We start from the raw sequence: 27,345 nt of genomic DNA, 5'->3' as shown, positions 1-27,345 counted from the left end.
AGCAATGCTTCTGATACCAGTTTCTGGAAACACAGGAGGGGAGAGTGCTCTTGTGCTTGAATACTGCTTGCAGGTTTCCCATAGGCATCTGTGAGAAAGGGATGTTAGACTACATAGGCCATTGGCCTGAAACACCAGGCTTGTCTTATGGTCTTATGTGGCTGCAAATGTATACAAAAATAAATATATCTAACAAAAGAAAGCATCTTCGTCTTGGGAGAAAGAGGCATACTATTTCCCTGTCAGGTTATTCTGACTTGTAATCATGGGGTCCTCATCTTTATTGTTATTGCTTTGAATTGACTTAGTGTCATTGCTTTATGTAGTGTTGATTTTGTTAGCTGAATAGAAAAACTAATAGAAAGGACATTTCAGACAGGGAAGACAGGATGAGATATCTAATAAGCGAATTAAGGAAATGTAGCAGGAAAAGGGGCAGTTAAAAGAACAGGCATAGAATGGATTTGATGTTGGTCTCTCGTAGAATATTATTTCTAAGGATAGAGATGAGGCTGGTGCCAGGATTCACTTGGCCCTAAGCATATTGCCGCTGCTGGGCTCACATCTGATGGCAACCTGGGCCTCTGCTTGGTGGTGTTGGGGACCACTGCACATTTCCTCTGCTGCTGGTCACTTGCTACATTCCCCTTCCCAGTGGCAGCATTTCTGAATGTGAGGTGAGCAACTGCTTGGCTCTGATCCACTGTGGCCACCCATCACATGGAAGTTCCCAACGTGCAATGTTTGACCTGACATCATTTGGGAGCATTACATCTTGGGCAATACAGTCGTACCTTGGAAGTCAAACGGAATCTGTTCAAGAAGTCCATCCGACTTCCAAAATGTTCAAAACCAAAGTGCGGCTTCTGATTGGCTGCAGCAGCCAATCGGAAGCCACGGAAGCCATGTCGGATGTTCGGCTTCCAACAATACTTTGCAGACTGGAACAGTCACTTCTGGGTTTGTGACATTCGGGAGCCAAAATGTTTGGAAACTAAGCTGTTCAACTTCCAAGGTACAACTGTATACTAGAGTGGGGGCAATCATAGATGAGAACCAACCATGAGTTCAGCTCCCTTTCAAGAGCCCTGCCATGGCCACTCACTAATTAAACATATCCACAGGGGTGGGGCATGAGGCAGCAGTGGCATGGCTTGGCAGGAGCCCAACTATGCCAGTCCCTGATGATGGGTCTGGACATGTAAATATAGCTTTGGAATGGCACCTTGGCCTTATTAAGAGGCATAGCTGTCTGTTCCCAATGGTTTTCCTGCACATGGTGGCTGAGGAATGTTCCAGTGTTTCCCAAACTTGGGTCTCCTGCTGTTTTTGGACTACAACTCCCATCATCCCTAGCTAGCAGAACCAGTGGTCAGGGATGATGGGAATTGTAGTCCAGAAACAGCTGGAGACCCAAGTTTGGGAATGAAACCCATTTTAATAGAATCATGCTTTATCTTTTCATTATTCATTTGTATATTTCTAAAGTACTGTTGTTATGGTACTACGGAAGGGCATACTTATTTCCCCGCTTACTTCCTGCCCTCCATCCCCTTCCAATCTCCAAAACACAAGGCTTAAAAAAAAACATATGTAGGCTCCTCCTGCAAAATAAAGCAAATCTGAACTAACAGCTCTTTTAAGTGCTGATCTATTAAGTAGACTTAGGAAATATATTGGGTTATTTCACATTTTGTATGGTAGTTTGATAGAACTAGGAAATTCAGCAGAGTTTTCAAGACTAAGACTGAAATCCTAATACCACCTACCTTGGAGTAAGCCCTATTGAATTCAATAAAACTTACCATATTTTTCGCCCTATAGGACGCACTTTTCCCCCTCCAAAAATGAAGGGGAAATGTGTGTGCGTCCTATGGGGCGAATGCAGGCTTCAGAAAGCTATCCGCTAGCCGTGAGAGACGCAGCTCTCCCACGGCTAGCGGAGAGCTTGCCTGCACCCAGAAGCTTGGGGCACGCTGAGCTCAGCACGCCCCAAGCTTCGGGCTTCGCGCAGCGCTCCGCTAGCCGTGGGAGAACCGCGCGACTTCGCGCAGCTCTCCCACGGCTAGTGGATAGCAGCCTGTTCTGGGGGCTGGGGTTGGGGGAAGCTCTGGCTCCCCCCCCCCCCCGCCCTGCACCTGGGGGGAAAAATTTTTTTTTTCTTTATTTCCCCCCAAAAAACTAGGTGCGTCCTATGGGCCGGTGCGTCCTATGGGGCGAAAAATACAGTACTTCTGAGTAGATAGATGTAGTAAGGGTGGGAGCCTAAGTTAGCAACCCTTAACAGGAGGGAGTGTGTGGATCTGAAGCTTGTTGCTAAGATCCAGACAATGATCCAGAAAGGTAATTAAATGCACCCACATTAGCAAACACCAACTGGTTTATTTACAATGATCAAACTATAAACCTAGCCAATTCATCATTTCCAACACATCAACAAATGTTACAAATATAACCTTTAAATATAACTCTTCAAATGTAGTTTGCACACTTAAGTTTAGAAAAGGTATGAAGAGAAAGAAAAACACAAGGAAAGACAGAACTCAAAATATTGGTAGCTGCCTTGCAAATATCAGGTACACAGACTTTCACCAACTGCTGTCCTCCATGACAGCAGAAATGCTTGTAGGATGCTGCAGGTACCACACTCAGTTCTTCCCCTATTCTTAACAACCATCTCCACTGCATATAACAATGTGCTTAGGCTGTACATGGTCACAGTAGTTATTGCCAATGCAGCAGCACCAACACAATGTCTGTCGCATGTAATCTCCTGACAGCAGTACAGTGCCATATGCTTAGATAATACACCATTGTGGCAATTGTTGGACTTTATTCTCCTATCTGCTGGTGCAGTGCCTCATTTGTTCAGGAAACATATCTATGTTTTTAAAATATGATCAATTTCAGCAGAGGCCATGGAATAACATGCTTTTGAGGGTATTAGTCATCTGGGCAATATTGTGTACTCAGACTTTTAAAAAGCGTTCACGAGATAGTAATTGTGACAACACCTTTTTACAGGTGATGATTGCCAGGCTTATTTTTACAGCACTGATCATCGATCAGACTCAGAGGGCTTCTCAAGAAGGGAAAAGTATATATGAAACTGCTCTGCCCTTATATTAGCTTTTATGTGTAACGGTAAACAGTTCCTACATTATTAAAGTTGTGGCATAAAAAGAGAGGCATAAAATTTATTTTAAAAACTTAACAGCAGGAGAAGGTAAAGGCCACTCACTTAAAAATCAAATGTTTAATAACTGTAGTATTTTGTTAATACTTCCTAGTGCTAAATATTCTTTTCGATAGCCACCTTGCAGATCTTGTTGAAAAGGTAAGTTCCCTCCCCTACCATATATATATATATATATGTAGGATGGAGGGCTGTCCAAGATCTGCAGAGCCAAACTGGGTATGGCCTGGGTCAGAATCTGCCCCATTAAGCCATTTTCTGCAAACCACACCTGCCTGCCCCACACCTGATATCACGTGTCAGCCTTAAAGTGTGCTCCAAATTGTTCCTTGGCAAGTGAGGCATGCTCTTAGTGTCAATCAGCTGATATGGGATGACAGCAAACCCCAGTGGGATCAGCTGCACTACGGAGTTCCCATTTGGGACTTCCACATGCTCCATGCTGTTAACACCAACCAGCTGATTGGTGCTTACAGGAAGCCCAAATGAGATGGCAGATGCAGTAAACTCCCAAGCAGGGCTTGTTGCAAGCACAAAAATTCCTTTAATCACTGGCTTGATTTCAAGCCAACAATGGGGCAGCCACGGCTTGAGACACACCTGGGAAGGGAAAATGTTTCTGTGTTTTGAACTGAAACCACTGGGGCAAACCATTTTCCTCTGAAGGATTGGATCGAGCTATGTCTGCAAAGGATTAAAAAAACAACAACTTTGGGCTACCTGGTGCCTTTGTTATGTCAGTGACCGACAGGTGGGTGGCCCCTGCTCACTTATCAAAATAGTCCATCGGTGGTCAGGATGCAGCCCACCAGCAAGATCCTGCTCCCCACTGCACTGGTCATCAATGACTGGATGGTCAATGGCAGAGTTTCTCAAAAGTGATTAGCAGAGCCTTAATATCTTGCCATCAAGGTGCCCTGTGACTTGATTAGAAGACAACTACCCCATGCCATGGCCACAGCTGCAACCACAATGGGGCCACACCGCTTTCGCTTCTGAACAGCACAGATTAATTGATGGTACACATGGAACTCCTCCAATCTACAAAGGATGTCTTGTGCATTCATTATTATTTTTTCTCTTTTGTAACCAGCCATTTTAAAGAACCTAAGAAGAGCCCTGCTGGATCAAGTCTAACATCCCATTTCCCCCTGTGGCTGACCAAATGCCTATGGAAAGCCCACAAGCAGAGCATGAACACAGCAATCCTCTTCCATTGCTATTGCTCCCCAGCTACTGTTATCCAGATCCCAGAGGTAATATATTAGCACCATGTCTAGTAGCCTTTGATTTGTTTCCAAATATTTCACAGCAAATTAAAGTGGGCCAGCCCTACCATTAAGCAGCATGAGATAGTAGTTGTACTTCCCAGGTGCTGAGAGACAGGGAGTGGTGATGGAGAGCTGAAGAACAGAGTTGTGTGTGACATGTGGTCTTCCCGGTACCCTTAAGCTAGCCTGATGCCTCTTTACCAGCATCTCTCAAACTATCAGTCTGGTTGGTTTCTGCATATGGATTGAAAGGGCACTGTCTTGTCATTTCACTCAAGCAGCGCAATGTCTTGGGCCAACCCTGATATTAAATCTATGTATTCTAGTTAGATAGATAGAATTGATGTTGTTAATGTTTGCATTACCAAGGTATTTAACTTACCCAAACTCTGCCCAATGAATCTGAACAAAGGATCTACATTGGATGATGGAGTTACAGAATGTTCCAGTAGCACAAAGAGAGTGGACATATTTACAAGGCCAGATGGCATTCACGATCCAAAAATGCAAAATTGATGGTAATGAATTAATTATTGCTGCTATGGAAGAACAGCCTAGCAATTTATTTTTGATAGAGCTTAAGCCTCTTTAGTTGGTAGAAAGAATTATTAGGACTCAGAAGGAAATCAATATAGCGAATATCAAAAGGACCATGTATAATTCAGTGGTGCTGGCATTCTAAGGTTTGTGTATAGTTCAGCCCACCCTGATTCAAAAAGAATATAGATAGAGCACAGTTGGGAAACATTGTTAATGACTATATTGATCGGTGGGAACTTCCTTCTGTCTGACATTGATGGTCAACAGTATAAACGAGCTAAAACTCAGACCCAGACAAGTTGTCAAGAAACAGACATTTCAGCAGCCCTTCTCTAAGAGTTGCAGAGTATCTTTACATTTTAAATTGCCAGAGGCTGGATGCAATTTGACAGGGGCTGGTGTATACTGTCAGACGCCTGTGCTTTAATAAGATTCCTCAAACATCTCCAACTGACCACAGCTGTAAACAGGATTTCCAGCAGGATAGATCATTGCCTTCATCCACTAAGACAGTTCTTCTGGTATAAAGTTACAATGTGTAACCACTGCCAGCTATTATGAAAAAGGACAGGGGGAAAGAGATAAATAACTTGGTTTGCTAAAAAGCTCATCATGTCTAAACTCAAAGCGTGTTCACATGGCCATGGGGTATACTGACAGGAGTGAGCCAGCTGTGAATTGCACCGAGCAAGATGGAGTTCACTCTTTATTAGCAAAAACAGGATCTGCACAGGCGAGTCAGGCCAAATCAGCACAGCAACTTATCTCCAGCAGTTCTTGCCCCCATGAAGCAGTTGCTGAGACTGAAGGTCCCTGCCTCCCGAGAGCTGCCCAATTCCCTCCCCTCCAGGGTTTCCCCCAAGCAATCTGAGACTTGTGTCTGTGTGAAGCTAACTTCTTCGCCCTCTTCATGCCTCTCCTGGTTATGGGAGACCGGGGGAGGGAAGATTGTCACAGCAGGATGGGAAGACAAGGCTGAAGAGAAAAGGTTATCTTATATACCAGAGGTCATCAACAAGATGACCTCCAGAAGTCCTGGACTATAACTTCCATCACCCCTGACCTTTGGCCACATTCTCTAGGCCAAAGCTCCCATTCTCTGATGGGAGCTGTAGTCTAATAACTTCTTGAGGGCTTAATGTTGGCTCTTGCTCTATGTACTAATATAAATTCATTCTCTGAGTGATCATTCCTTATGTAGCCAAAATGGCGCCTTGCAAATCAAAGAGGCAGGTATTGGTGGGCTCTGGAAAATCCTTGGTATTAAAACCCTTTAGAAAAAAAATAGCTGGGGAGAATCAAAAACAACTCAAGAAAGACCAAGCATGCTCAGTGGCCACAGAAAACTGATGGGCTGGACAGAAAGTGCTGGTTGGGAGGATGGAATGGAATGGAATGGAAGGATGGCGTGGCTAACTGACTGGCTAAAGTGGGAACACTTCACACTGCAGTGTTTTGTTGTTGGTTGCACTTATAAGGCTGCAATATAGTTCTCATTTGCTACCACAGGTCTTGCACCAGCACTGTGATTTGAGGGAAGCAGCCCCAAAGTAACAGTATAAAAGGACCATCTTTATTAATTCAAAAAGACGTGACAAAGAATCCCATGCATATCCTGTGACTCATTAGCAACTCATACAGCAGAAGTTACAGCCTCTGCTTGCATCCAGCAATAAAAGTGTCATGGAGATGTTGTTCCTCTGTTTTAAAGGAAGCCTCAGAAGAATTCTTGTTTGCTGAGAATTACTTTACTTGGAAATTTTTCAGTTCTAAAGAGCAATGCGTTAACAGACATTTCATTTAACTAACATTTCACTTGCAATTCATTTCCAACATAACCACCAATTCTATTTATTTTTATTTGCAGACATATTTGTATACCACCCACTCACCTAAAATATCAAGGCGGTACACATCATAACATATCGTATAAGAATGCAAAATAATCACAAGAATGACAGGCTCATCTAAAATGAATGAAGATCTGTATCTATATATCCAACTGAATAAACCTGTCAGGATGAAAAAGTCCTCAAGGGATGCCTGAAAGTCAAAAGCAAGGGTGCCTGCTGGGACGATATTGCACAGCGTGTATTCTGCAACATGGGACTGGCGTGACGAATTGCTCAATTTCTAGATCCCATCTGCACTATAGATTTAAAGCAGCATCACACCACGTTAGGCACTCATGGCTTCCCCCAAAGAATCCCAGAAACTGTGGTTGTTAAGGCTACCGAGAATTGTTATTCCTGTAACAGAACTACCATTCTGGGAAGCTGCAGTGCTGTGAGGGGGGAAGGGGTCTTCTAACGACTCTCAGCACCCTTAACAAACTACAGTTCCCAATATCCATTGGAGGAAACCATGTCTATTTAAAGTGGTATAATAGTGCTTTAAACGTATAGTGCAGATGGAGCCCTCTGCTTCAGAGATATGGGGGACAACTAAGGCCTTATTCACACCACACATTTAAAACATTATGATACCACTTTAAATAGCCATGACTTCTCACAAAGAATTATGGGAGCTTAGAGTTGTTTGGAGATGCCTATTCCTCTCTCAGAGTTACAGTTTCCAGAGTAGTTTGACAAGTTGGATCCTCCTAACAGAGGGTCTATGTTGTGCTCAGCCCTGAAACTCTTCCCTAACTGGCTTGTGGGTGGTGCCACAGTTATGCCAATGGCCTTTAGCCAATCAGCAGCGTGGCAAAGTTGGGGGTTGGGGGTATCTATTTGGCAGCACGACGTAGGGACCTCCTTTTGCTTCGCGCTGCCGAACACCCGCCCGCCCACCCATTAATTATGTTGTGTTTGGCCTTGCTTTGGACTTCGGTTGGTCGCCTGTTTTTGGAATGGGGGCCAGGTAGGAACTTTTTCCAATGTGGCGGATTGGCTGTGGCCACTTGGTTTTTGCCTGCCTCTTAGCAATCGTCACAACTTTGTAAGGTTTGGCAGTTAGGCATTGGATTAGGGGAATGTGGGGAGGGGCGGTGCGGCCATCACCTGCCCCTTTAATGACTATTCTGTTAAAGGAATATGGGGGTCTGGATCTTGTCCGAAGCCCGGAGAGGGGCTAGGGCCATGCCAGGACCCCCGGGGACCCCAGGGGTAAGCACCAGTCAATATACACTGACTGAGAGCCCCCTGCTGGTTGTTTACCCTTCCAGACTTCCTGCAGGGTGGGCCAGGAGCCAGATATAGTTTGATACCAATGCCTAAGCCAATACAAGTCACATTTGTGTATTTTAATAAAGTTGTGGCCAAAATTTGCCCATTAACATTTAAACTAAATTCTGTCTCCACTGTGTCTTTATTTCCATTCGGGATGGGTTTTGGGGCTCGAAGCACAATCAATCCCTCTTCCAATGGAATTTTGGTAACTGTAATTCTGGAATGGGGAATAGGGTGGGGGTTTCTAAATAAATAAATAAATAAATAAATAAATAAAAAATTATCTATACCCCACCCATCTGGCTGGGTTTCCCAGCACCTTTATCAAACTACAGCTCTCAGGATTCTTTGGAGGAAGCCATGACTGTTCAAAGTGGTATCATAGTGCCTTAAATGTGTGCTGTGAATATGGCCTAACAGCAGTCCAGATGATCTCAGCGATCAAACTGCAATTTTCACTTTCATATTCTCCTTTCAGAGTGACCAGAGATCAATACATGGAAAGAATAACACGCAGTATTACATTTGTAATTTCTTCCCCAACATATTTTCAGCTCAGGTGAAAGCACGAGGTCTGCCAGTGTCAATATCACAATATAATTTAGGACTGAGTTTAACAGGCACTTTATGCACCCCACTTTTAGAGTCAAGATATAACAGGAACAGGAATAATTTCCCAAGAAATCATCCTTGAAATCAGCTCTAATCTGACAGCTATTTTGTCCATGATAAGCAGTTCTCATATTATGCCAAACAAACCATCCTAGCATAGAAGTGGTAATTGGGGGCAATTACCAATTGTCTTCCAAAGAATTTGGCTGGAGGTGTGGCTTGTTCTGCATGTCCAGTATGATTTTGGGCTTCTGTTTCCTAAGCAGATGTCCACTGCCCCATCTCTGTGCAACATGGCAAACTGTTTTTGAAACCAATGGGATTTCAATAGCAGCTTGTGGTATGGCGGGGGGGGGGGGATGCTTTTCAGTGGATTCAAAAATCTCACTCTGCATAATCAAGGATTTGGGGTCATGTAATACATCTGCAAAATATGGTCTGAAACTCAACATCAAAAAAACGAAGATCATGGCCACTGGTCCCATTATCTCCTGGCAAATAGAAGGGGAAGAAATGGAGGCAGTGAGAGATTTTACTTTCTTGGGCTCCATGATCACTGCAGATTGTGACAGCAGCCACGAAATTAAAAGACCCCTGCTTCTTGGGAGAAAAGCAATGACAAACCTAGACAGCATCTTAAAAAGTAGAGACATCGCCTTGCCAACAAAGGTCCATATAGTAAAAGTTATGGTTTTCCAAGTAGTGATGTATGGAAGTGAAAGCTGGACCATAAAGAAGGCTGCTCGCCGAAGAATTGATGCTTTTGAATTATGGTGCTGGAGGAGACTCTTGAGAGTCCCATGGACTGCGAGAAGATCAAACCTATCCATTCTTAAGAAAATCAGCCCTGAGTGCTCACTGGAAGGACAGATCGTGAAGCTGAGGCTCCAATACTTTGGCCACCTCATGAGAAGAGAAGAGAAGACTCCCTGGAAAAGACCCTGATGTTGGGAAAGATTGGGAGCACAAGAAGAAGGGGACGACAGAGGGCAAGATGGTTGGACAGTGTTCTCGAAGCTACCAACATGAGTTTGACCAAACTGCGGGAGGCAGTGGAAGACAGGAGTGCCTGGCGTGCTCTGGTCCATGGGGTCATGAAGAGTCGGACACGACTAAATGACTAAACAACAACAACAATACATTTCTTTAGGTTTATCAGTGACTCCTACTTAAGATGACAACATGAGACCTTCAGATTCAGAAGCTGTAAATAGCTTAATTCCACTTAATACTAAAAACAACAACCCAATTTAAAATATTATTTTAATCTTGTTTTAATATTCTTAGTTATTTAATAACATTATGATTACAGTATATTTATGTTAATTGCAGGCTTTGTGATTCATATTTCTTTATTTTCCCCTTAGTTCTCATTATACAGCATACTTCAAATTGATGCATCCTTTGTACATGTTATGTTGTGTATGCATGTTTATAATAGACCACTGAGGATGACTTGTGACTGAAATGAATTTGGTTTACTTCTAATTAAGGTAATGTATTATATTTCCAAATGAGTATTCAAAAGTTATGCCTCTCCAATATGTTCATAGTCATGATACAAAGCTGCTGTGTCAAACTAGTTCATACTATCATGCTTCGCGAATTTTGACGTTTAGATCCCAATTTGATTCAAGCTTTCTCTCCCCCCCCCCAGTCAGCTTGAGACATATTTCATCTACTCTAACACATTCATTAAAATGTAAGAACATAAGAAGAGTTGGTTGGATCAGGCCAATAGCTCATCTAGTCTAGCATCCTGTTCTCACAGTGGCTGAACGGTTGCATGTGGGAAACTCTCAAGCAAGACTCAAGCACAAGAGTCCCCTCTTATGGTTTCCATCAACTGGTATTCAGAAGTATTCCTGCCTCCAACTGTGGAGGCAGAGCATAAGCACTATGGTTAAAGTAAAGGTCAAGGGACCCCTGACCATTAGGTCCAGTCGTGACCTATTCTGGGGTTGTGGCGCTCATCTCGCTTTATTAGCCGAGGAAGACAGTGTACAGCTTCCGGGTCATGTGGCCAGCATGACTAAGCCGCTTCTGGTGAACCAGAGCAGCGCACGGAAACGCCGTTTACCTTCCCGCTGGAGCGGTACCTATTTATCTACTTGCACTTTGACGTGCTTTTGAACTGCTAGGTTGGCAGGAGCTGGGACCGAGCAACGGGAGCTCACCCTGTCACGGGGATTCGAACCGCCGACCTTCTGATCGGCAAGTCCTAGGTTTTGTGGTTTAACCCACAGTGCCACCCGTGTCCCATAACCATTATGGTTAGTAGCCATCAATAGCCCTTTCTTCCATGAACAAGTGACTTCATGGATGCCAGCAGCATCCTCCCAAAACTCAGAGATTTTTTTGGTACCAGAAGCAGACAGTGAGCAATACAGACTAGGCTCCATTGCTCTTCAAGCTTCCCAACATGATCTCTGCTGCTTACCGAGAGTGGAGGGGTGAGGCGTGGGGGAATTGTGGTGTGGTGGAGCCAATCCAATGCTGCTGCTGATGTGCACCACCACCCTGTGCCCAGCTTCCTCTGCCTTGCCCCTCTGCACCCTTTCTCAATAAGCAGCAGCACCCCACCATGTTGGGAAGCCAGGAGAGCAATGGGCCTTACCTGTGCTGCCTTACTGGCTGCTCTTGGATGCCAGTGAAAGATATCAAAGTTCTTTCGGACCTGCAGGCACGTGATGGCAGCCCCTGGATATTCCTATGGGTGGGTGCCATCATTGAGTTTTAGGCAGCCATTGAGTTGGAGCCGGGAAGCAGGAGTTGGGGATCAAAATAACAGGGGGGTGTAGGGGTGGGGATGAAGCCAGGAATCAGAGCTGGGAGTCTGAGGCAGAGAGCAAGCCAAGGCAGGGGACTTATCGCTGCCCAAGTAAAATCCCATCCTGAACAAAAAGCCTTTGTAACTCTTCCTGCTGAGGTGGGCCAATGACTAACTAGGGTTGGTGAAATCGCAGTACCTGAAAATCCTTTACTGGCTAGGGAGATGTTCCCTGGTGACTCAACACACAGGATACCTGTGGTGGGAAGAACAATGCAGTCCGGGTTCTAACCCTGTTAGCTCCTGATAGTAAGTTCTGAGTCTTTCCCTTGATGCATCTTGAATCTTAAATGCTTTCTATCCACAAGCCACACATCGTTTCCTATTGGCTTCATGCCAAGTTACACTTTCAAAGGTAAAACCCTATGTCTCATTGAAATCTGTGCTTCATTGAAATACATGTTTCCATTAAGTAGCAGTTTAGTCTTAGCTTCTACAAGTATTCTTCCATCTCCATCTTAAGTTGGAGATGGACATGCAGCCTCAGGTAATTAATCAGTGCATACCTGTCATACAACAGCAGTGCATGCCCTTTAGGCTAAAACACTCTTCTTCATTTAATTAAAATGATTACATTTGTATTAATTAAAAAAAAACTACTCTAGGCTTGTCATTCTTCTTTTTCTATGACATCACGATTCTTGGCTTGGCACCACATTTTATTTCATTTTTTTCCTCAAAAGAAAATGTTTGAATGACAGGTAGCCAACAAAAAGCAAAACTATGCAAAAAGAAAGAAGAAAGAAATGATCAGTGCAAAAGTCAATGGACTATTCTCAGGGAAAGACCTAAATAACAGGTTTTACTAGAAAAGAAAGAAATGCACAAAGATGGCTAAAACAGAGCAAAACATCTGTCTGCTTCTAATCCAACTGTACTCACGCACAAATACCCCCCCCATATTTCATAATCACAGTGCAACTAAAAGGCTCTTCCACTAACAAAATATCTCCTTTCTCACTTCCCACAGCAATTATTTCAATACAAGGACCGAGAGATGTACAGTTTTGCTCACCATCTCCACACCCATCTACTTCTGATGTGGGTCCCCCATCTCCCCCATGCACACCCAATACAACAACTGGGGAGAGGGAAGAGAATTTAAATCAACTTTTAGCAGTGAATCAGACCATGTTTTCTTTTCACACATTCCTCCCTTAAATCTGTCCAGAGAAAGGAGGAAGGGTCGAGGATGAACTTGGGAAAAGAAATGAGAAAAGTCAGTGCAGCCCTGCTGGCTTCTCCTTTTGTTATCTGGAATGGCATTCATTTCAATCAATATCAGAAGCAGCTTCAGCATAAGGGAACTGGGTCTCTTGCCTAATCTATTACTGCTCTTAAAGATATGGAAACATGCCCATGGCTTCTTCTGTGACTCTGCTTGTGATTTTTTAAAAGGGATTTTCCATTAAAATTCCAGCTCATGTTTCCCCACCCATGCAAAATGAGATACAATTCCAAACCTGGAGACAGGGGAGAGAGGAGGCAGGTACAGTCCTGTTCTTACCAGGTATGTGCCACTGTGAACCGCCGCTGTTTCGGTATGTTGCTGCTCAGAAGCATCCTGCGCAAGAGCCTTGGAGAATTTCGAGGGGAGATGACAGGCGACAGCTTAGGAGAAATAGACGAAGACTTCCTGGATGTCTTGAGCTTCTCATGCTGCAACAGGTTTTCCCTCAGGGTCTTCACAAGATCCTCGTTGAGCCACGGATTTTGACAATGTGGATTATCCACTTCAGGTACGGTCAAGGTGTCTGGGCTTGTTTGCTGAGCCATGTTTCCAAAGCAACTGATATTTGCGAAGTCTCTCTACAATGCAACGTGATATTTGTTTTGGCTGCTCTGGAGTTGTTGCTTTTTTAAAAGAGAGAGGGAGAAGTATTTCCTCCTGCTAATTTTGTTCTGGGGAACCATACAGAGCTTCGACTCTGATCCAGCCTATTCAGATTTCGGCATGCTTCTGCCTACGCTCAGAGCGTCTCTGTCCAGATAACGAAGTGCAAAGGGAGAAAGCAGGCTAACTCTTCCGCCGAAGCTGGTAGGCATTGCCACTCCTCTGACAGTCCACTCTGGCGGACTCCGCTCACTCCTGCCGGCTCTGCTTGCAAGTGAACACAGAGAGGAAGGCAGAGCGTGGAGCGACAGCTCCTGTGCCAGAGCAATGAGGCTGCCTGTCAAACTGCTGGAACTAATGCACTGCAGCTGCTAGAGTGACTCCTGATTATGTACACAGAAAGGGCCGGGAGGAGGGCTTAAACATTGGCACGCTGGTTATGTTTGGCTATCATTTCCATCTGTTTATTGCTCATTCTGAAGGGAGGGGCTGGGGATGTCAAGGGTGCACTTCCGTCCCACCCTCCTCCCCACAGTACCTGAGCTTTGGTTAGATTTTTTGGGCCGGGGGGGTTAGCTACTGCATTTTGCTGGTTGTTTCAGCTCTTCTTGTTTTCAGCTCCTGTGATTTATATGGCATTGCAGCTTGGGTTAATGACTGGGGATTATGCTGCGCTGGATAGAACATTTTTTGGGGGATTGTACATTGTTTTATTAGAGTGCTGTATCTTGGCATTTCATGTTTTAAAGCTATTGCATGATGGTGTGTATTAAGTGTAATAAAGAAACAACAAATAGTAAATAAATAATAAATAAGCAAATGCATCCACATACCCCAACTTTCCCAAAGGCGAACAAATATTTGATTAGAAAAAAATACAAGATGAAATATAATGCTTTTAATTGTCCAAGTGAGCGTGTGTGTATCTCTATAGATATTTAAACAAAACATCAGACTGTATTGTACATGTACAAAGCACAGTTATAATAGGGATGCTTCCTTTATTATTATTATTATCCTAAAGTCTTAAATTTGTGAAAACAAGACATATGGTTGCGTCTCATCTTGAAAGTGTAGATTCCCATACAGTAATTCACAAACTTCGCCATTCTATAAATCTGTCTGGATTGTGCCACTCTTTTCTTCTCTCCTAATATCGAGCTTGACATTCCAGATGAATTGCATAATATTATTTTGTAATTTGTCCATTACGACACTTCCATGTTCTAATGGAATATTTAAAAATAAGAATAATATTTTTGGTAACAGGTTCATTTATACTACTGTGATTTTGTCAAACCATAATAATGGTAATGTGGCTTGCCTTTCCAGATCCTTTTGATCCTTTTGGTCCACTCTACTGTGATCATCTTTAGGCATTGTTGAGTTGAACAAATAATTCTTAACCCTAATGATACCTGGCTTTTTTCCCTAACCAACTAGCACCACTAGTTGGTGGCTGTAGATTACTGTCAGTGGGAGAGGTGGAATGCCTTTGGCCCCCAGTTGCTGGGGATCACAAGTGAAGAGAGTGCTATTGTTCTCATGTTCTGCTTGTGGCCTTCCCAAAGTCATCTGGTAGGCTTTTCTGAGAACAGGATGCGGGACTCAATGACCCATTAGTCTGAACCAGAATTTGTTCTTATTAGCTCAACATCCCAGATTAATTTACCTTACTAGGTAAAGGTAAAGGTACTCCTGACCGTTAGGTTCAGTTGTGGCCGACTCTGGGGTTGCGGCGCTCATCTCGCTCTATAGGCCAAGGGAGCTGGCGTTTGTCCGCAGACAGCTTCCGGGTCATGTGGCCAGCATGACTAAGCCGCTTCTGGCGAACCAGAGCAGCGCACCGAAACACCGTTTACCTTCCTGCCAGAGCGGTACCTAATTATCTACTTGCACTTTGACGTGCTTTTGAACTGCTAGGTTGGCAGGAGCTGGGACCGAACAATGGGAGCTCACCCCATCGCCGGGATTCGAACAGCCAACCTTATGATTGGCAAGTCCTAGGCTCTGTGGTTTAGACCACAGCGCCACCCGCGTCCCTACTTACTCCAAGTTTAATCAAAGTGCACTTTTGACTTTGCCACAAAGAAGTCAAATCAGCCCTCTCAAGAGATGGGTTATTGGGGTGTCATCAAGGACAGCAGGGTTGGGAAACTGCTTGGGATCATTTCCAGTTGCTTCATTTAAAAGAACGATATCGCAGAACCGAAAGGGGGGGCAGGAATCTGAAGCACCCAACAACAGTAGGGAACAACTACTGCCTTCAAACTCTGGGATGCCTAGGACTGGACACTTGAGGATTCTGAAACAAGGCGGACCCTCCATCTGATTTAGCAAGACTCTTCTTGCGTTCTTCTCTGACTCATGGGGGGGGGGGAAATCTACTGGGAAGCTTTCTTGAACAATCAAAATAAAAGAACAACAGGTTTTCCACCTCAAGCACCAGAATATATTGAGTCAGCCTCCTGAAGACAGAAAAGAAAAAAAGGAGAAACTCTTGCTGTGCCTCAGAAGCCCAACATAAAAGCCAGGATGTGGTGTACAACCCATCTAATTAGATATCGCTAATTCCCAAGCTGGTGGCTTCCCGTTACCATTAACTATTTCTTAAATGTTACAATTATTGTTTTAGAATGGCTCAGAGTAATTAAGTTAATGTAATCACCATGTCTCTTCCTCTTTAAGATCTCATTTTGAACAAGAGATCCATCTTTGCTCAAAGCTATTATATAAAGGGCACGCTTCAGCTGCTTTTGGCTACTTTTGATGGATGGGTATATTTTTCAGCAAGAAGTTTGAATGAAATTTCAGGGCTTCATTTCTCAGAACTGCACCCAGTGCTGCCTAGCTACAGAGGAAGGGAAAAAGCTTTTATAAACACCATTACTTTTCTGCTTTGGATGTCAGTGAAGGTAACCATGAGCTAACAACTCTTCAACCTCAGCATGTACAGCATTTTCTTATTACATCAATGTAAAGTGCTGTTTATCATTAGCAACAAGAGCAGCAGCAGCAGCAGCAGTAGTGGTATTTATATAGTACTTTTCATTTATGAAAGAGGTGCACTTATCATTTTCAAAAGTTGTAGAGGGGATCAGATTACAGATCTACTGAAATCACATCTAACTTGGCCTTTAGTTCTCCCAAACTATTATTTACTAGAGGATATTTATTTAATGTAAGATTAACTTTACCACTACTACTACTACTACTACTACTACTACTGCTATGGATCCAGACTTTTCTGGACTATATGTGCTGAACCAGATAGACCTGAAAGTGCCTATTCTGTGCATGTCAATTGAGAGTATTGATTTCAGTGAGACTTTCTCCTAAGTAAGTGTGTAAAGGACTGCAGTCTCCCTCATGTCAGTATCAAATTCATGCATAAACTATTTTGTAATAAGAACCAAATTCCAGATGCCATTTTGTTTCTTGTAACTGGATATAATAGTTTAGTATTAAAATTGTATGAAAATGATGCAGACAATTGCAATCATAACAAGTATTTCAAAAAATGCAAAAAATGTGTTATTTATTGTACCAAAGTACTTAAAGAACATGGATATCTATTGCCTTGAAAATCGACATTTGATCAATAAAATTTAAATCTCAACAAATTACCAGTTGCTGCTGCTTCTTCTTTCATTATTATTATTTTACAGTAAATCCATCTTGTTTCTTGTTGAGGCTATGATTTCTCAAGTGGTTTGGTTGGAAGCAACTCACTAGTAAGGCTTGTATTGTGGGTTGCCAAGTCAGTGTCAAGCAAGTGATGTTGCCAAGGCAACAGAAAAGGCCAGGGCCAGGCCAGTATAGTTTGCTTCCTGAGGTGGAGGACAAGAAGGTGCATCTTCTTCTCCAAGAGAGGGGAATGGCTGGGGGAGCTTCCTCTGCTGTCTCCCTCTTTCAGCATCTGCCACCTGAGGCAATCATCTCACTTTGCCTAATGATAGGACCAGCCCCAGAAAAGGCTTCCAATCTGATTCTGTGAACTACATGAGCTTAGCAACTCCCACAGGATCAGGGAGTGTTGTCCAGACACGTGTCCTATCATTGGATCCCATGACTGCCTCTGGTGGTGAAAATGCAGATGGGAATGAGGCCTCCTTTCACCCCCTCATAAAGCATAGCCTTTTCAGCTGAACTGCAGGTGATGGCGTCTGCCAGGCATTGCAAGCTACTTCAATTCCCGAGGTCAGCTGCTGTTTACATCACCATAGATAGTGCCGCTAGCCTAAGGAATGATCTGGTCTTCAACTTGCTACTAGGTCTTAAACATTCTATCATACCAGCAGCAGGATCCATCCATCCATACGCAGCAACATACAAGCCACCAAACCATCAACTTGCATGTTGTGGGGGCATGTTTAAAGAGCTCCTTTCCTAGAAAGAGGAAATTAGTAGCAGCAGAAGTTTAGCAAGGAAATTATTATTATTATTATTATTATTATTATTATTATTATTATTATTATTCTACACTGGGAGGTTCCAGTATAAATAAATATTGAAATAATATGTCTTCATTGGGGTGAGAAGAATATATATTTCTGAACAGAGAAAGACGTGTCCTAGCCAATTTTGCTTGGAGGTTCCTTCATTAGCACTCATCTACTTGCCAGAAAAAGCAAAGTTGAAAAAGAAGAAAATGTCCTTTGTTTGAATTTTAATTGCAAACATCCTCTTGGTATTTATTAAAAATCATCGCTGGTGTATTTAAAAGCCTGACAATGTTATAACACAGCCATGGAAAGTATATATATATATTGCTATATTAGCCAATTGTATATGACAGCACCATTAATCATTAGTGGCCTATCATCACAAATCTGAAGAACTGTAAAGTCTGTCGAACACATAAGCCTTATCTACTTATTCATGTCAATGCTGAAAATTTTATAACATACCATTAAACTCCCAAGTTAAATTCACTCAGATAGCAATTGAGACAAGAGCAGGCTTCTGCCAGGACAAAGGGTTATGGATCTAAGCTGTGTCCACCCTAAGAGGAAGTGAAAGTTTAACTTGAATTTCAAGTAGTTCTTCTAGCATTGCACAATGAGCAATCGACAATTTAAACACAGAATGTTTACCTTAGGCTCTGAAAAAAATCCTTGCAATGTGATTTGCGTAGGCAACTTTCCCCCCCTGGCCTTTACAAGCCAAACATGCCTTGCAATGAAAATAATATTCATTCATTGCACCCTGGGCTTTGTGTAGCTTTCGCCCTTTTTTCTTCTAAGGGCATAAAGAGACAGATGCAAATGACTGCTGTTCCCCTGAAAAAGCAAACATGGCTAAGTCATCAGCAGTGGCTCTGCTCAGTTGCTACAAAACAAACACTTTCTTGGCTATTAGCACAGTATGTGGCTTCTTTACTGCTGCATCTCCAGATCCACATGCCCTGCCCTAAGAGCTCAGCGCACACAGACATTTTTCCGTTCTAGCTTCTTTATGCCAACCATTTCCATTCCATATACATGCTCACATGCAGAAAGAGCCATGTAGGCTGCAAGCGGGTGGAACACACAGCTGTGGGGTTCTCTACCACGTTAGCAGCACCAGTTAAATGTGACCTCGATGGGAAAAATCACTGCAAAATGTTGCTTCACACAGTGCATAGTAAACTATGGAATTTGGCCCCACAAGAGGTCATGATGGCCTAAAAGAAGGATTAGACAAATTCCTCCCTATGTTCTCCCTCCATTGTCACTGGAAGTATCCCCATGAATACCAGCTGTGGAGAGTGTGAGTCACGTGAGAGTAAGGAAGAAAACTTTATTCAAGCCAGTAATGGTATTGGCTCATAACAAGCACTAGGAGCAAAAGTCAGGATTCCAAGGGTCATGAGCTAGGCAACGATGCAGAACTGAATGGAAGCAATGAAGACGTCCCAATAGCTGCCATACCCCCCTCTCTAAGCTATTAGAGACTAGGCAACTAGGCAGAGTGAACTTATTCATGAGACTCACTTTATGAGACCGCTGCACATTTACACATGCGTTATGGAGGTGGTGTCTAGATCTCAACAACAAGATCATGTCCTTCCCCTCTGACTCTAGCTCTTCTTCCTGCAGCAAGGGCTGTCAGAATTAGGCTAAAGGAACAGCCAGGTTAGAACAAAAATTTTAATACCCTCTTATTCAGCCTTTTATTGACTTATAAAAGCCATTGCCACATTCAAATGTCAGCTGACCATCTTGGGCTCTTAGATGAATTACATGATCCACTTTTTGGTCATCTGTGCCTTGGCTTCTTCAAACAATGTCATAAACTCATCATAAAGTGAATGCTATGAATATGTGTGTGAACACATTGACTCACCCCTTCAACCCCACCTACCCATTTGCCCCACCAAAGAGACCTGAGTCTTCACTATTGGATTGGATTTCAATTTCACACAGCTTCATTTTGTGGGCTCTGCCCCCGCAAACACAAACTGCTTTAACTCACTTATGACTGAACATACACTAGAATATTCATAGCATAGTTTGATTAACAAAACAATACAAAAAACAATGCCTCTTTCCCCATTTTTGTATATGTAGTTTAGTCAGCGAATATAAGATGGATCCTGGCTAAGTTAGTTAACTTAATTCCTACTGAAATCACTGAATTAATTTAAAGCATGATGAACTTCTACCATCGATTTCAATGGGATCTCTGATTCTGAAGTTTATTTAATTGTTACATTTATATCCAAAGACCCGAATGGGACATATGTGGTTTTCTCTGCTCCCCTTTTTATCCTCACAACAACTCTGTATTGTAGGCTAGGCTGAGAGTGGCCCACGGTCACTGAGCAACCTTCATGGCGGAGTAGGGACTCTGGCCTCCCAGGTCCCAGTCCAACACTCTAATCACCACACCAGTCTGGGTGCAAATGGAGCACTTGTTGTGGGAACCACAGACATTGTTCAGCATGTTGAAGAGAAGATTGGAAGCACACCCTCCTTTCCAGCATAATAGCTTTGTGAATACAGCAAGGTTTTGAAATGGATTAAACATTCAGACACATAATACACTGTATGTTACTGAGGCCTGCTTCCTGACTATTCCAACTAATGTGCCAGAATGCAACAAGGCATTGCAAAGGCATTTAATCCTGTACTGGATTATAGTTTTATTATGTGTATTTGTTTAATCCTGTGAGCAGGAGTCCCCGGAACTGGCTAAGGCCACAAACCAGTCAGTCAATCAGCTGATCAATGTTTCAGGCAGGGAGGTTGTTACAAAGGACTGGAATGCCAGCCAGTATATTTATGCTGGTCAAAGTAATTTGCTGATTGCTAGCACCACGTGATACACCATAAAAACTCATGAACATATTTACATAGAACGCTTGCATTCGGGAAATGTTTGAAATATATTTATTTAATCAAATCAATGCTCACCAGAATAGTACTTATAATTTATATAGTGCTTTCCACTGTTCAAAGTACTTCTCTCATATTTACAGGGTGTTTGTTGGAGGTGGCCTAATGTCCTGTCTATTGGGACCCAGATCTCCTGTGCCTCCCCCACTTAATTTTTGTTTTTTAATGCTTTGGAGACAGCTAGGGATGCTAAAAGGTACAGTACCAGTGTGACCCCAGCCTAGGGATTCAGTTATTCAATTATGGTATTGAATAACTTCAATATTTCACAAACCAAGATACAAACTGAAGCACAGATATCCTCTGAAGTTTCTACTTCTCTGAATTTTGCAATACACATCCCTAACCAAATAATGTGTACCAAAAATGCATATATTGGGGGAAGTGTGTGAAAAAATGCATTGATTGGTGAAAATTACCTCCAAAGTGCATTATATTAGTGGAAATTGCTTGCAAAAATGCACATATTAGTCAAAACTGCACCAGGAAATGTGCTTATTATGATAAATTAGCATGGGATGCTGACGAATTTTCAAGAGGAAATTTGTGAATTGCTGTGGAAATGTGGATAACCGAATTTATGATTGGAAAAATAAGAAAAAGACAGAATCTGAAATGGACAGATTTCTCCATCCCTTCTCCAGCCAACCACAATCCTAATTTGCCCATCGGCTCCCTGTACATTTATGCAGATTGGTGCTATTGGTTTGTGCTTTAAGAATCTAGCAACAGCCTTGCATGTTGTACCCACTGCAACATGTATGGCTGTTGTCCCCATTGCAGCATGGAAATTTGAGGCCAAGGAAGAATAGCTTTTAGAGGTGCCGTAGTGATCTCATTGGCAGAGGCGGATTTAGAATCAGCAACTTCCTGATTCCTAGTCTTATCCTACACTGGTTCTCCAATCAAATTGTTTTAATTATTTGCAGACCTAGCTAGAGTTTTAAATCAGATGTTTATCAGTCATTTTCATGGACAATTCTATTTTTAGACTTAACATTTAAAATCTGCTCTGTGGAAAGTGTATTACCATGAAGGTCCCATTTTTCTCGGGCGCAGCTATGCAGCTCTGGTTTCAATTTTTTTTTTAAGGATCTAAAGATCCTACTGTGTCGTATGTATATTTGGCATTTATAGAACATAAATAGGCCTCAATTTCCAGATGACAACTTAGAGATACAGTATTTCCAGCAGGAAGGCAACTTCCTTTAAATTCTAAGTGGGAGAGAGGGGAAATTAGGCTACTAATATTAATGAGTATTTTTTAAAAAGGAGTCATTGAAGGAAGAAGAGTTATAAAGCACATTTAGCAATGCATTATTCCTCCCTTCCAATTGTGTTTGAATATAAAACTATGCCACCTGATTGAGAGGTGGGTGTCCAAATATGTATCTGAAAGAAATAATCTACTTAACTAAGCAACTCTGTTTTGTAGCTGTGAATGATGCTTGCGTATTTGACTTGGTTTCAGAAATCTCCTCATTATAGCTCCAGTGGCAATCTGACACTGAACTTCAGGGTAGACAAAAGTAAATACTTATTCTACCCACCCGGGAAGAATGGCAGATGAAGGTAATGGATTACATGGAACTGGCGGAAATGACTGGCAGAATCCGAGACCAGGGAGAAGAGTCGGTAGAAGAAGACTGGAAGGAATTTAAAGTTTATCTACAGAAACATTGTAAAATTAAGGAATGTTAGAAGGATGCTGGAATGAAGCTATGTGGTTTTAGCAGTAATGTTATAAAGGATTAAGTAAAAATGGATTGTTAAGAGGTCAGAATGTAAAGTTACAATATATTAAGATAAATTAGTAAGATAAAAACAAAGAAGGAAAGGATTTGCTGAAACAACTAATGAACTAGAATACAAAAAAGGGAGGTGTGAGGAGGTCAAGGAAAGAAGCAAATGACAGATAAGATATGGAAAGATGGATTTGTTTTTAATTGTTTTTATTTTTTTCTGTATTTTGTATTTTCTGTTTTTCTTTTTCTTTCTTTTTTATTCTTGTAACTTTTTGAAACACCAATAAATATTATATATATAAAAAAACAAAAGTAAATACTTATTCGTTGTTAAATTACTGAATTCACAAACACAAGATGTGGTTATGGATGACCATCACCTTGGATGACTTTAAGAGGTGATTAGGCAATTTCATGGAAAACAAATGGCAGGAAAGGCTGCCAACAGCTACTAAGTCATGATGACCATGTATACCTCCAATATCAGTTGCTGGGGAACACAAATGGGAGAGTGCTGTTGCACACGATGTCCTCTTTGGGGGCTTTCCAATGGCATCTATTTGGCCAGTGTGAGTCCAGCATGTTGGGTTAGGTAGAAAGGCCTTTGATCTAACTTCCTGTATTTTTCTCTTTAACATAAAGGCACTTCTAGCCAATTACTGCCCAAGACTTCATCATGAGCACTCCCACCCCCAGTAGCATCTCAAAAATCTGTTTCTGGGTGCAAGATAAATTGAAGGCCTTGTCAGATGGCAGGCAAAAGGAGAAACTAGATATGGGGGTAAGCTATGTTTCTGTCTGCCCAAGTCACATATAAAGCAGGAGTGGAGCTGTGGGTGTACATGTGGATGGGTGGCCAATCTTTAAATGAAAAAAAAAATAGGGGAGTGGGGAATGAAACACACCACCGTCCCTGCCATAGTTTGTTGTGCTTTGTTGCTTTGTGCAGTTTGCTTCTGGCTGGCTCAAGGGCTGAATGTGAGCCAGTCTACAGTGTGCTTTTGTGTGTACTTCCTAAACAAACTGAGTGCTTGTGAGTTAAGGCAGAGGAGGGGACAGGTTTTGTGCATCTCCCCTATGCAATCCTATTCCCGCGGACTGTCTTGCCAGAGTGGTGCATGATCTGGTTATCTCTCGCTTGGACTACTGCAATGCGGCAATTGGACTAATCCAGCTAGACTGGTGACTGGGAGCGGCCGCCGAGACCATATAGCACCGGTCTTGAAATACCTACACTGGCTCCCAGTACGTTTCCGAGCACAATTCAAAGTGTTGGTGCTGACCTTTAAAGCCCTAAACAGCCACGGTCCAGTATACCTGAAGGAGCATCTCCACCTCCATCGTTCTGCCCCAACACTGAGGTCCAGCACCGGGGGGCTTCTGGCGGTTCCCTCGCTGAGAGAAGCCAAGTTACAGGGAACCAGGCAGAGGGCCTTCTCGGTAATGGCACCTGCCCTGTGGAAAGCCCTCCCACCAGATGTCAAAGAGAAAAATAACGACCGAACCTTTAGAAGACATCTAAAGGCAGCCCTGTTTAGGGAAGTTTTTAATGTTTAATAGGTTATTGTATTTTAGTGTTTTGTTGGAAGGCGCCCAGAGTGGCTGGGGAAACCCAGCCAGATGGGTGGGGTATAAATAATAAATTATTATTATTATTATTATTATTATTATTATTATTATTCATGTGACAAAATGACCACCCCATAAAACATACATGTGGTTGCCCTGTCATGTCTAATCATTCTTTTCGAATTTCATCGCTTAAACTTATAGCAAAATGGATCTCCCACATATGGATCCTTATGCAGCTAAAACCATCACACACACTAGGTGGAGATGTCTACAGACTGGGTGGGAGCCCAAGGTTTGCAGGTGTACAAATATCTACCCGTCTATCTACCTCAGCAGCCTTTACCATACTGGTCCCCTCCAAGTATTTTGGGCTACAACTCCCATCAGCCATAGCCAGCCCAGCAAATACACACTCTCTCCCCAAAACACAGTCCAATAAAGTCTGAGCATGCTCAGTGGCTACAGAATGCTGAATGGCTGTTGAGGGAAGCAAAGAATGTGGATGGGATGGAGGGCACAGCTGGCTTGTTGGAACCCTGAGCAGCAGCACTCAAAATGTTGCAGGTCTCCCCTATATAACACAAGAGGCGCCCCACGGCGTTTCAGTAAATTACGACAGTAGCAACGCCTCAGAGATGAACCACCATACAGAATCTGTTGTTGATTTTGTAATTGTGCTCCACGAAGCCTAAGCTGGGATCAGAAGAAGCCTAACTGTCCAATGGGAAACTGCACTAAAGTGACATTGCACTTGGCCCTTGAGTTTTGGGGAAGATTCAAAAGGCCTTTACATAATCATTTTTCTGAGGGCAAGGAAGAGAAAACAAGACATGCACACAGAGAGAAAGCTACCCAATGACTCAGTTACCTGGGCTTGTCATTGGACCACACGCGGCAAGGTGAAAGCAGCAGCATGGAAAGGGAGCTACAAAAGCCCAGCTTCCTGAGCTTCAAGGCTAGGAAAAGACAGTGACCCCAAGTCATGCTCTGCATGCCATTTATTTCAGAGGCATATGGAGCTGGCGCTGTTGTTGAAAGGCAATTCTCACAAGCCAACTAAAATAAGAGAGCCATCTCCTCGTTCCCAAACACAGGATGATTCATCGCTGAGCTCCGAATGGACAAGCACACAGAGCAGCCGTGGAAATAATGCACTTCCCTGGGCAACGGAAGAGGAGCCTGCCTCTTCATGCCACTGAAGCGGGTAACTGCACTCACAGGTCTGTGCAAAGCACAGTGTGCGTTTCCCCCCCAGCTACAAGAAAGTCACGACTTAAAGGAGAGCACCGTGGTGAGTGGGAAAAGCTGTAGCTGTTGTGAACAGAAGAAGAGCCCTTCTGGAGCAAACCGAATGCCTCTCATAGCTGCCTTGACCTAGCCTGGGAGCACTGAAAGAGAGGAGGATAAAAAATGGAGGGTGGGGAGAAACAGATGGAGCAATGGAAGGGGGGGAGCCCTCTGTGAGCCATCAGTTCAACCATATAGCAAGATACAACCTGTCTCTCTCCTGGCAGAGAGAGGGTGCTCCCCTGTGGACTGCTCATTGTGAAATGGGTGCTTCTCATACACCTGGCAATCATCTTGGCAGGTGTTGTACCTGAAGAAGGGCCCTGAGGAAGGGTAACAGCTCTGATATACAGAAAATCCCAGGTTTGATCCCTGACATCTGCAGGTATGAAATCCCAGAGAGCTGCTGCTTTTCTGTGTAGGTGGACCAATGGGGCAGTTCAGTACAAGACACCTTCCTATCTTCTTGCATAAGGCTCCTCTTACGTGAACCTGCAGGGACGCGGGCGGAGCTGTAGGTTAAACCACAGAGCCTAGGGCTTGCCGATCGGAAGTCCCTGCTCCTGCCAACCTAGCAGTTCAAAAGCACGTCAAAGTGCAAGTAGATACAGTGGCGTAGCGTGGGGGGTGCAAGGGGTGCCAGCCGCACCGGGCGCAACATTTTTGGGGGCGCACTCGGAGCTCTCTGCCCCTACCTGGTCCTGGTGGCTCACTCTCCCTCTCACAGTGCTGGCTGCGATGGAAAGGACGAGGCTGCGCGCTCCCCAGCCCAGGCGCCGCCTTCTGCGCGCACACTCGCTTGCAGCTAGAAGCCCTGCAGAAAAGGCCGTCGGGTGCAGGAGCGGCGCCTACATCGCGCTTCCCGGAGGGGGCGCGTCGCCCGCCCGGCATTGGCGCGCGTTTGGGCGGGCTGCGGAGGGCGCGAGCACTGCGTGCGCCCCAGGAGGCCGGCGAGGGCGGGAAAGCGGGCGGCTCGCTCCTCCCGCGCGCCCGAAGGGGCTTTTTTGGCGGTTCCCCCGCTGCTACGAAGTCCTAAGCAACGAGAAGGAAAGCGCCTCATGAGCATAGCACTGGAGGGTGAGTCTCAACTTTTCTGGACGAGCACTCAATGTGTTGCAGATATTAAGCATAACTTTAAAGCCCTAAAAAAAGAAGAAGCAGCAAAAAAAAAAACCACCCCACACGGGGGGCGTGTTCTAATTCCCTTCTAACTCCGGGTTAGAGCGCAGCACGTGGAGGATGGGTGGGGAAAGAGAGAGGAGGCGGGCGGGCGCGCTGATAGAACGCCAGGCGCGGGGGCCGCCAGGGAGAGCCAGCGCGCGCCCCACCCCAGACGCTCGCGGCCACCGCCGTCCCTCCCTCCCAGGGAAGGCGGGATTAGAGCAAGCGCCCGGGCAGCAAGAAGCGCGCGCGCACGCCGGCCCTGCCCTGGATCCCTCAGAACAGCCAGTCTCTGGGAAAGTGGGCGTGGCTTTAGAACTCTCAGGCAGCAGAGGCCGCCGCCCGGCAAGGCTTCCCATTGGGAGGCGCGAAGGCTTTAGTGGGTGGGGATTGGCGCAAATGTAAGCAGGGCGGGCTAAGAGGAGGAGCCGCTGCCGAGGAGCAGCGGCACCAGCAGCGTTTCCTCTCCCCCCCTCCCCTCCCGTGTCAACAAGCGGGGCGCCTGCGCCGGGGGTTTGCGCATCTTTTCCTCTCATGCGCGGTCTTTGCTTCCCGAGTCGGGCCCGGGGTTTGGCCTAGAGCCAGCGGCGGGCAGAGGGCGCAGAGCGATCGGGCGCAGCTCTCCGGCCGCAGCGGCTCCGGGCGGGCGAGCGATCGGTCGGTCCGCTGGCTCAGGATGGCGGACGACTCCGCAGTGGCGTAGCGTGGGGGGTGCAGGGGGGGCGCAACATCTGGGGGTTAGGGTTAG

At 44.2% G+C, this 27,345-nt stretch overlaps 1 protein-coding gene across 5 annotated transcripts in view; it reads right to left on the bottom strand.

The window, feature by feature from the left end:
* The window catches only part of PDE4D (phosphodiesterase 4D), a 627,484-nt gene that overhangs the window by 350,714 nt on the left and 249,425 nt on the right, over positions 1-27,345 (bottom strand). The window contains exon 1 of one of the 5 annotated variants that reach the window (XM_081880734.1): positions 13,127-14,362. The exons of 3 other annotated variants lie outside the window; for them this stretch is intronic. In XM_081880734.1, coding sequence (XP_081736860.1) covers positions 13,127-13,395 — 269 coding nt within the window. In that variant the 5' untranslated portion in view covers positions 13,396-14,362. Of the gene's footprint in view, positions 1-13,126; positions 14,363-27,345 lie in introns of those variants that run through there. One more of the 5 variants, XM_081880736.1, reaches the window with a different exon arrangement.

Source organism: Podarcis erhardii, assembly GCF_964252035.2.
Source record: "Podarcis erhardii genome assembly, chromosome: 11".
Taxonomy (NCBI): domain Eukaryota; kingdom Metazoa; phylum Chordata; class Lepidosauria; order Squamata; family Lacertidae; genus Podarcis; species Podarcis erhardii.
Note: the sequence above shows the minus strand (reverse complement) of the source record. Positions and strands in the feature narration are given on the sequence as shown.